Consider the following 10,937-nt stretch of genomic DNA (forward strand, 5'->3'; position numbering starts at 1 on the left):
CCATCCCACAGCCTTGCCCACCCCACCTGAGGCCTGCTACCAATCCCGTGCTCAATCCTGGCCACAGCCTTGCCCACCCCAATTGATCCCACTCCATCCCACAGCCTTGCCCAGGCTACTTGATCCCTGCTATTGAGCCCCTAGCCGATCCCACCCCACACCCAGGTCCACCTCACTCGATCCCATCCCACAGCCCTGTCCACCCCATTCTATCCCGCCCCGCAGCCCTGCCCTTCCCACTCGATCCCGCCCCACAGCCCCGCTCACCCCGCTGAATCCTCGCCCCGGCCCCTCGACCACAGACGCCGCTCGCTTGGCCCCTCCCCTGGCCCCTTCAGCGCGGCCGCCCATTGGTTAGCGTCCCGCTCCTTAGCAACCAGCGTCTTCCCGCTCTTCTTTCCGTCGCGCCGGCTCTGACGCCATCTTCCCGCGCCTCCCGGTGGTGCTGTCGCGGTTGGCGGCGCGGTCCGGCAGCGCCATGGCGGAGGTGAAGGTGAAGCCGGAGGTGCCCGACCCCGTGGATATCGAGAGCAGGTGCGGGGCGGGCGGGCTGTGTGCGCGGGGGGAGGCTGCCGGGCGGGGAATGCGCAGGCGGCGGGGGGAAGAGGGCCGGGAAGCGGCGGGACGCGCTGGGTGTGTGTGGAGGCTGGCAGGGAGGTGAGGGAGGGTCCTGAGGGGGAGGCCAGGAAATAGGTCTGAAGGAGAGATGCGGTGCTGTTGGGGGCACCGTGTGTTTTGTGTCAGGGCAGAGAGGTGCTTAGGTGGCAGTGAGGGATGGTTCTAGTTACTTTCAGCTGCTCCTCTGGAGTTTTTCTGTTCTGGGAAGGGGGGATTGTAGCTTTTCTTCATTATTCTACAAGGTATTTCATCAGTATTTGCTTTCTCTCATGCTAGTATAGTACTTCCTTCCTATCAGAGCCTTTAGTATAGAGAAACTGTAGAGGGATCTCTAAATCTGTGGTGTTACCAATGAAACCAATGTCAAAGTAAAGTGGAGCACCATTTTCAGCGTTGTCACGGAGGAAAGGCAGTTTGTCCAGCAGGTGCAGCAGCATATTTGTCAGCACGGCAGAGAGATGCCAAGTTCCCTCAGTAGATGTGACCAAGAGTGTAGTCATAGGACAGGGAACGGTTTTAAACTGACAGAGGGAGACCTAGGTGAAGCATTAGGAAGAAATTCTTCTCTGTGAGGTTGGCAAGACCCTGGCACAGGGTGCTCAGAGAAGCTGTGGCCGCCCCATCCCTGGCAGTGTTCAAGGCCAGGTTGGACAGGGCTTGGAGCAACCTGGTCTAGTGGAAGGTGTCCCTGCCTGTGGCAGGGGTTTGGAACTGGATGAGCTTTAAGGTCTCTTCTAATCCAAACAGTCTGGGATTCTAAGAAGTGATTCATGAATGCTTTCTCTCGAAGTTGTTCTTTTTCCTGTTTTCTATTCTGACTGCAGTACCATTTGGATTTGGTTTTGGATGCAATAGAACATGATTTTAAACTTGCTTTTCTCCTCCCTTAGGATTATTGAGCTATGTCATCAGTTCCCTCATGGTATCACAGACCAGGTGATTCAAAATGATATGCCTCACATGGAAGCCCAGCAGCGAGCCATGGCGATTAACAGGCTGCTCTCGATGGTAGGGGAATCTCACCTTCCTCACGTTATTTCAGCCCAACCCAGAGCACTCTTCATACACACAGTCTGCTTGGTAGCAGCCTGTTGGGCAGGGCTAGCAAATGCATCCCTTTGGATTTAGCATCATTTGCCATAATACAGAGTTACCATAACTTACTTTTGGTTGCCATAAGCACTTATCATTGCCAAAGCAAATTAAAGTTTATCTCAGCTTACAAAATTAACATGAACATGTATATCCATATGGATTTCTAGGTGAGGAAGTTACTATTGAGAAGTACGTTTGTTTGGTTGGTTTTTTTCCTGGTTATTTGTTGGGGGAAACAGATATTCTCAAGGGTATTATTGTTTCCAGTGTTAGAAATGTTAGTTTTCCCTTTACCCAATTGACATGAAATAGGATTTTTATTTTAGAAGTTTAGAAGATTCTTGCCAGGTTCCGAAACAAGCTATTTGAAGGAAAATAAATGCATGTGCCCACCTCTCCTAGGGGCAACTGGATCTTCTCAGAAGCAATGCAGGTCTCCTGTACAGAATCAAAGACTCTCAAAATGCAAGGTAAGCCTCCTCTTTGTTGGATAAATATATTTGGGACACAGTTCTGCAACTCATGTGCAGCCTTGCTGAGGAGACACAGCAGTGTAACATGGATTCTCTAACATGGATGTTATGAGACATAACTGCTTGTTTCAGGAGGTACTTTTAAATCCCCTGAGCTGATCCTGACAATTGTTTTGGGTGTAGTGGTTTCTATTGAACAGAGCTCTAACTTCCTAGCAGAGTTCCTGGTCCAGGTGACTGCCAAGTGATTTGTGCAAATGTATCTATGTACTCAGGTGAAAGCCAGCTGAAGCCTGACATCTGCAGTCTGGGGTTCTGTGGTCTTCCTCACTGCTCATGTTTCAGGATCAGGGATCACCTTTACAGCTGTTCCAGTGGGGCATGTGATCTCTTTGGTTTACTGAAGTGTACCTTCAAATCGTGTTTTGTGATGCCTGTGTAAGTCTGAGTAAGAGACGCCTAGGCATACTTCTGAGAAGAAACATCCTTTCAAACTATCCTCAGTGCAGGTGTCTCATCTTCTCTTTCACATGCTTTAGAAGAAGACTGTCGAGTTCAGGCTTTCTCAGACAAGTGAATAGACGTGTTTTAGAGTTGGGAGCATGCTACTATTCTTTTGAAGATGTTCTGTCTAAAGACAGATTATCTTAAATTATGCTCTGTGCTGTCTTTGGCCTTCCCCAGCTGTGTTAGTATGTGACCCAGAATTCCCCATTGTTATGACACACTGAATAACTCCCTCTTTGCAGCTTTTTTTTTCATACTGTGCTCTTTTCTCTTTATTGTGGCTTCTCACTGGCAAGCTTGACTGGATCCAGAGAGGTTTAGTGTCATGTATTATATTGGCCAATGGCTGGCTTATCGTGTAGAGGTTCTATTTTGCGTGCTGGCTCTTTTCTTAGTAATTGTTTGCAGTTTAAAACAAATTCAACTTTCGAATTTGGGCCTTTCAAAAACCCTGATATCTGTCTTATTTTACAGTAAAATGAAAGGTTCTGACAATCAAGAGAAGCTGGTTTACCAAATTATAGAAGACGCAGGGAACAAAGGTACTTTACTTGTGAATGTTTACTTATGGAAACATTCCTGCCCAGACTTTTAAATGCTTGTGCAGATAATACAAATATGAAATCTGGAGTCCCCAGTCCAGGTCTGTAGTTAATATTCCATGTGTCTGCATTTTAAAAACAAATGAGAAGATCACCTATTTCTCTATTAAAATAACAACCTATCCTGGTTGACTTTTGGGGGGGCTCTTGCAGAATACTTGGAATATCTTTCTCCCTCTCTACTCTGCTTGAGTGAAACAACCCCCTACCACCCCCCTGCAGTTCTTTGTCCAGCTCTGGGGCCCCCAACACAAGAGGGACGTGAAGCTGTTGGAGTGAGTCCAGAGGAGGCCATGAAGATGCTCCGAGGGCTGGAGCACTTCTGCTCTGGAGGCAGGCTGAGGAAGCTGGGCTTGTTCAACCTGGAGAAGAGAAGGCTCCGAGGAGACCTTAGAGCAGCTTCCAGTGCCTAATGGGGCTGTGACAAGAAAGCTGGAGAGGGGCTTTTGACAAGGGCAGATAGGGACAGGACAAGTGGTTTTAACCTGACAAAGGGGAGATTTAGATGAGCCATTAGGAAGAATTTCTTTCCTGTGAGGGTGGTGAGGCGCTGGCACAGGGTGCCCAGAGAAGCTGTGGCTGCCCCATCCCTGGCAGTGCTCAAGGCCAGGTTGGACAGGGCTTGGAGCAACCTGGTTTAGTGGAAGGTGTCCCTGCCTGTGGCAGGGGCTTGGAACTGAATGAACTTTAAGGTCCCTTCCAACCCAAACTATTCTATGATTCCATGTATTCATGTTGGCAGTGACGTGGGGTCCGCTTGTAAGAGCCCTCAGAGCAAAATGCAGAATGACAGCGTGGTGGTTGTGGTATGTTTCTTGGTTTTGTTAGGTGTTTGTTTTGCTCTGTTCCCTTCTGTTCCTTTTCTCCCTTTTGCTGGGAGTGGTAGGATTGAGGATACACCCTGTGGTTGGCAAGCAAGTCAAGCAGTCCTGTGATGTGACTTTTGGTTTGTGAGTGTGTACGGAAGCAAATGGTGTCTTTTATTAATTTCTGTTCACTTCTCTGTTTTTAAACAGGTATTTGGAGCAGGGACATTAGATACAAAAGTAATTTGCCTTTAACGGAGATCAATAAGATACTGAAAAACTTGGAAAGCAAGAAACTAATTAAAGCAGTTAAATCTGTGGCAGTGAGTATCTGTGACTGCTTTTTTGGGGTGTTTTGGTTTTTTATTTTAACAATTTCCAGTATTTGCTGCATGTATATTTGAATGGGATTGTGAGCAGAGAAACCTCATTCATTCTGCCTCCAGCTTTCTCATTGACTGTACACCAGTGTTTGACTCTCTGCTTTAGTGTGCAGGTTTGGGGTGCGTGTTGAATAATCAACATGCCACTAACAAACTGATTTAACTAATAAACACATGACTAGTAATATACAGTTCTATCACTCTTCCCACCATTACCAATTACACACTGTTACTAACAAACTGCAGTTCTAGTTCTCTTAACTCTTTATTGCACACAACTGTTATAGTTCTGTTACCCTTCACAAAACCCTCTCTCTGCTTGCTGCTGATCTCCAGTTCTGGCACCCTTTCCTCTGCGTTTCCATACCTGGTCTTTAAGACATAAACATAGGGAAGGTTTTGGTGTGTTCTCCCCAGCATCCAATGAGCTTGGATCCACGACTCTGCTTCTCTGGCTGCAGATCCTGCCCTCTATTGCTCTCTATTTTTGTACCTTATTCTCCTTTTCTGTTTCTTAACTGTTTTCTACCACTCTTATTTCTCCACGCAATGTCCACGCAAATAAGCAACCTGTCTGTAATTCCTTTTTCTCCATTGGTCCCACTGTTGCTGTACCAAAGTTTGGTATTTCTGGTACTGAAGCAACCTCAGCCTTTTACATGGGACAAGTGATAAGTTTACCTAGCTGCAAGTGGCCATGCAAGGTTCCTGTCTTCTGGAGATCCTGAAACTCCTTTCAGTTATCTGGTTCATACCGGATTTGTATTGTTTACCTTAAACAATTCTTAAGACATTTGATTCTGTTTTGTCTTGGTTCCTCTACTTTGTTCCAGTTGCTCAAGTACTTTGTATGCAAACAGGTTGCGTATCAGAGTGTAGGGCTTATCCTTTTCCATGCTTTTTCCTCATGCTCTTATAATGCTCATGCAGCATCTGTTCTCCCTTACCTGATTAATTATGAATCATTAGTATTAGCATGTTCTTTGGACCCTTTCCTGGTTTTCAGCAGAGGTTCTGTCTTGTTGCAGGGCCTGGTAAACCAGGAGGTCTACTTGTTTGTGATCTTGAAAGCTTTATGTTGTGTGCTTTTATTGTGTACCAATCTCACCTGCACCATGGAGGCAATACCTTGTCTTGTGTGTGTGTGCATTTGTCAGGGGGAGTGAGAGGTGAGGGTAACTTCCTGAATAAAATGGAGATGAAGTTTGACACTGAAAAGCAGTAGCTTTTTCATGTTCTTATAAGAGATGCTGGTTTCGTCTAGTCATACAGGAGATGTAATACTGCTAAAATAGCTTCAGGGGTTGCTGAGTTAGTCCTTTGGATGACCATTGTCCTCTAACTAACTGACTACTATCAAGACTGAAGCAGCATTCCCATTCACCCTGTCTAGCAGTAAGGAGTGGGCTTGCAAGGGCTGACTAGCTGCAGGGTTTAATCATGTAAGGGTGGTCCTATCATCATTGTATAGGTTGCACCCTGCAGAAACGGTTGGAAGCTTCTCCATTAAGTTTGTCTTTGCTGTCTTCTGGAGACACTTTCCTGTCATCTTTCAATTGTGGAGGCGAATTAGAGTCAATAGGCTATGATTAAGTTCTGAGACCTCCTGCAGTGAGGTTTGTATTGTGTGTATGTTGCTGGTACTCTGGACTCTCCTAATGCGATGTCATAAAATAATTAGGAATCTGGATATATTGATCTTTATCTCCATGCTATCTGAGGGTCAAATGTGTTAAGGATAGCTTCAGTCAGCTGGATTGCTGTGCCCTGAGTTTTAGGAGTAATGAACCATCTCTTTGGCAGATATAATCCTAAATCTTCCTTTCTTAAGGAAGACTTCCTGATGTTAAGAGCTGCATGTTTTCTCCAACAGGCGTCCAAGAAGAAGGTGTATATGCTATATAACCTGCAGCCTGACCGCTCGGTGACTGGTGGGGCTTGGTACAGTGACCAAGACTTTGAGTCGGAGTTTGTGGAGGTGTTAAATCAACAGTGTTTTAAATTCCTACAGAGTAAGGTGAGTGCCACTGCTAAAGTCAACTTCCATTTGTTTTGTGCAAATAATCATGCTCTTTATAAAACCAGCGACAGGCAAGGCTTAAGTTTTCTGTAGTGTTTTCCATAAGTGTTGACTGTTGTTAGAACCAGATTGGCAAATCTGGACTGGTTTATTTTTGTCACAGCAAGTGGGATGGTGTTGCGTTTTAATAATGCGTATTTTCACACCCTGTGGAGGGAGTGAAGCCTTCTGTCTCCAAGATCCATTGACAAGCTAGGCAGCAAAGACCACAGCACCAAGAAATCCAGCAAAAATCACTGTTCCCTGCAGAGCTCCTAATTTCTGAGAGGTTACAGGGCACTTAGATAACAATTTTCCGTAGTTTACCTGCAGGAGAAGCCTGCTCTTGGTTAAATAAGTCCTACGCAGATTGCATCATTTCTCTATTCCATTAAAATATATTTTAACAGAAAATAGGTACTGCAGGGACTCTTCTTTTTTTGCCAACAAAATGCCAAATGCTGCTATTCCTTCATAGTGACCTAAATCACTCTGTACATTTTGTCATATTTCTTGTAATATTCTGTTTGGTTGTGCGCTGCATTGTCTCACAGTTTTAAAGACATAGCTTTAGATGTTAAAGAAAAAAGATGTCTCAGAAATAGTATTTCGGTCTGCCTGAAACTGAACCATGAAGGAGGCTCTTGGCAGTGGGTACTGACTGTAGCTCATCTTTGCTTTTCTTTCTCAGGCAGAAGCTGCTCGAGACAGCAAACAGAATCCCATGATACAGAGGAACAGCTCATTTGCCTCATCCCATGAGGTGTGGAAATACATCTGTGAACTGGGTATCAGTAAGGTCAGAATAGATTCATTTTACTACTGTCGAAATTGTCAGTGCATGACTAGCTACAGGAGTTGGGTCCTGCAAATTTGGTGAGGGTTCAGTAACTGCTTTAGTACCCTATGGTTACTGCACTGGAGGTGGGATTTGCTGCTTGATTGCTTTTTGAGGAGGGTCACTGATGCTGCATGGGACTCCAGGATAGATTGTACCTGTGGGTTTTCAAAGAGTTACACAAGAATTAGCATTCACATCCTTGTGGATGAAGTAAAACTGAGTTCAAAGTAAATGCTCCTTTAACAGTTTCAACCAGTTTATAATTTCTCTCAAGTTTCCCTATGTACTTTAAGCAGTTCTAGGGGAGGGGAAAAAAAGGAGGGGAAAAATCCCTTGCAATTATCCATCATTAGGTGTATTTTCAGCAGGCTTGTCTTTTTCTTTTAACAGTAGTTTTCCTCTAAAACTGGAAGTGTGTAGTGTTTGGTTGATATAGGCACTTGAGGTGCATAGGGAAGCTTTTTGGTAAGCCAAGGCTAGTGTAACCCAAAAGTGCTTCGGAGGTAGGAGGTATTGGTCTGTGCTTTTCTTTTTGTATTTGCATAGCCTTATAAAGTGCCCAGCATCAGCAGTGCCTTTATCTGGGCTAGGTTAGAATCCCTAGGGATTTGTTACTCAAGGTGTTGGCACATTTCCTTCTTGCAGGAGTTGCTGGCATGTATCTTTACTAATATTTATTGTCTAAATTTTTTCTTAGGTAGAGTTGTCGATGGAAGACATAGAAACCATTCTAAATACACTCATATATGATGGAAAAGTGGAGATGACTATTATTGCTGCCAAGGAAGGGACGGTAGGCAGTGTGGATGGACAGATGAAGTTGTACAGAGCCGTTAGTCCTCTCATACAGCCCACTGGATTAGTCAGGACACCCTGTGGACTCTGCCCTGTAAGTAATTAATTCTGTGTATGAATAGGTGGGTGCATCCAGATTTTCAATAGTCCTGCAAATGGCCAGCAGGTGCATTGCAAGGTTATGCCCATGAGTGATCCTTGTGGCTTTCTAAGCCAGCTACACTTAGAAGCGTTATCCATGATGCTTTAGCTATGGTGCAACAGGCAGGTTCTTCAGTTTAGACCAGGATGCTTCTCACTTATAGCTGTCTCTTCCCTGGACTGTATATGAAAAGGTGCTCACAAGTGCAGCCCTTTCCAAAGTATATTATTTTCTGATCCCAAGTCCCCTCTGAGCCTTCTCTTCTCCAGACTAAACCCCCCCAGGTCCCTCAGCCATTCCCCATCACACTTGTGCCCAGACCCTTCACCAGCTCCGTTGCCCTTCTCTGGATCCACTCCAGCATCTCAACATCTCACTTGTTGTGAGGGGCCCTGAACTGAACACAGTGTTTGAGGTGCGGCCTCATCAGTGCCAAATGCAGGGGGATGGTCACTGCCTTGGCCCTGCTGGCCACACTGTTGCTGATACAGGCCTCTGTTATACTGCTGCTTTTCTGTTGGAGGAGAAGCAGAAAACACATGAGCATGTTATTCCTGTCAGATCCTGCTTGCTGTATATAATTTCTCTGCTGACATGGGGCTTTTTTTTGTAGGTTTTTGATGATTGCCATGAAGGTGGTGAGATTTCTCCATCAAACTGTATTTATATGACAGAGTGGCTGGAGTTTTAAAATGAAACTGTAAACTGGACTCATGCTTCACAGCCAAGGTGACCAAGCAGCTTGCTTTTTAAAAAGTGGACTTCCTACACTTGTGAGCAGCTTCAGGACGTTGGAGTGACTTTGTTTTTTAATGAAACATAAAGCAGCAACACATCAGTTGTCCAAGCAGTCCTGTGAGTGGACTGGAAATCGAGTCGGCACTGAAGATCAAGGCTGAAGTGGAAATGTAGATCCCCTCTTGTACCAAAAATTGGTTGTGAGACTTGACAAGTGCCATGGAACAGCTGGGTGGTGATGCACCACTTCAAGGGTTGTGTTGAGTACTTCACAGATGCTTATTCTGAATGACAAAACAAGTCATCAGCTGATCAGAAAAACTTGCTGATTAGTGTTGGCAAGAAGGAGATCCCAAACTTTGCTTTCAGGCTGAAGTTGCTCCTGGGTGCTTGAGTCCTAAAGCTGACACTTGTCTCCCATGACAGCTACTATCTAATTGAAGACGAAGTATCTTATGTGGGAAAGACCTGAATACATCAAACAGAACTCAGTCTTTATTATCTTTCTTACCTGCTAATTTATCATTAAACCCCTGAGTCTTTTCTCATGTACATTTGTGTTTCATTTCTTCCATTGCCTGGTGATGCATCTATTGTATTTATCCCTTCATCTGACAGTTACAAGAGCATCATCAAATCTGTGCTGGTGTTTTCTGGCAGCTGCATCATGTATGTGGTTATGAAAATTTGAGTAGATGTATTCTGGGAAGATGCATTTTCCAGAAGAGAAAAGAGTGTGATGGTACAGGGGAAATTTTTATAGATGATCCGAATACCCTCAGGGTTGGACAAGATGTCAGTGACAGTTGTTGGTACATAAATATGACCTCTGGCCTTGGTTTGTGTTCTGAGAAAGGCATGATACCGGCATATCATCAAAAAGCACAATCTTCTCAATGTGATGTGGAGCCAGTTTCTCTGTATCTTGTGTGACCTCTCTGGCTCCTCCGTGTGACTGGAATGATGAATTGGCAATTGTGTGTTACAACCTGTATGTTACAGACTGTGGTGGTGTTGTCATAAGCCTCTCAAGAGAGAGCTGTGTCTAGATTCTGCTGCCTATTGATGTCCATCTGGCAGTTTTAGAGGGGTCGTGCTGTCTTTGGAAAAAGCAGGTTTCAGATCCTGATCTGAAAATGCAGGTTCAGATCAGGGAAGTAAACAGATTCTTGTACCAGCTATGTTATGCTAATTAGTGACTCCACCTCTTCCTTAACCTGTAATCAAGCAACCTCTAGGGAAAACCAGTCAGCTTCTCTCTCATAAGTGAGAATGTTGTGCATGTAGGGTACAGCCAGTTCCAGAGTAACAGAGACTGAGTGATGTACTAGCAGCAGCACACTGTGCAGACACTCTTCTCCCAGTACAAGTTGCTACCTGTGGCTTCATCTTGCTGCATCCAGGCTGGATTTCTGCTCATCATCTTCACAAACAGCCTCCCAGCACTGAACAGCAATGAGTGGGCCAAGCATAATGCTGGACCTCTTGCATCTAGCTATTTTCAAGATTCCCTGTCTGAAAATAAGCCCTCCTGGACACTGTGTTGAGGGGGCAATGGTCAAGCACCTCTACAACAGCTGAGTTAACAGCTTGCCAGGTAATTGGACCGCAAGTAGTAAGCAGTTAGGCTAACAGAGATTTTGGAAGACAGTTTACCTAATAAGGGTAAGAGTCTTTACATCAGCTGTTTCAATACTGTCCAGGAGTTTGCACCTTCTAAAAGTAGACTGGATCACATATAGAAGTGTTCAAATTTTCCTTGACCCCCACCTTCCTGCTTACATCATGGGTTGTGGACAGAAGGTAAGTGTTGAACAAAGAATAAAACAAAAACATGGTTTCTGTCCTATTCGGGGGGGTGTAGATAGAGGCAAAGGC

The 10,937-nt window shown here is 44.9% G+C and overlaps 1 protein-coding gene across 1 annotated transcript; it reads left to right on the forward strand.

The window, feature by feature from the left end:
• The first annotated feature begins 441 nt into the window (after positions 1-441).
• POLR3F (RNA polymerase III subunit F) lies at positions 442-9,584 on the forward strand. The gene is made up of 9 exons (XM_080615638.1): positions 442-534; positions 1,509-1,626; positions 2,116-2,183; positions 3,168-3,235; positions 4,312-4,424; positions 6,358-6,501; positions 7,235-7,342; positions 8,082-8,273; positions 8,935-9,584. Exons 1-9 carry the CDS (start codon positions 479-481, stop codon positions 9,010-9,012), a joined length of 945 nt encoding a protein of 314 aa, XP_080471764.1. The 5' UTR covers positions 442-478; the 3' UTR covers positions 9,013-9,584.
• Positions 9,585-10,937: the final 1,353 nt, after the last annotated feature.

The sequence above is a fragment of the Psittacula echo genome, assembly GCF_963264785.1.
Source record: "Psittacula echo genome assembly, chromosome: 4".
In the NCBI taxonomy this organism is placed as follows: Eukaryota; Metazoa; Chordata; class Aves; order Psittaciformes; family Psittacidae; genus Psittacula; species Psittacula echo.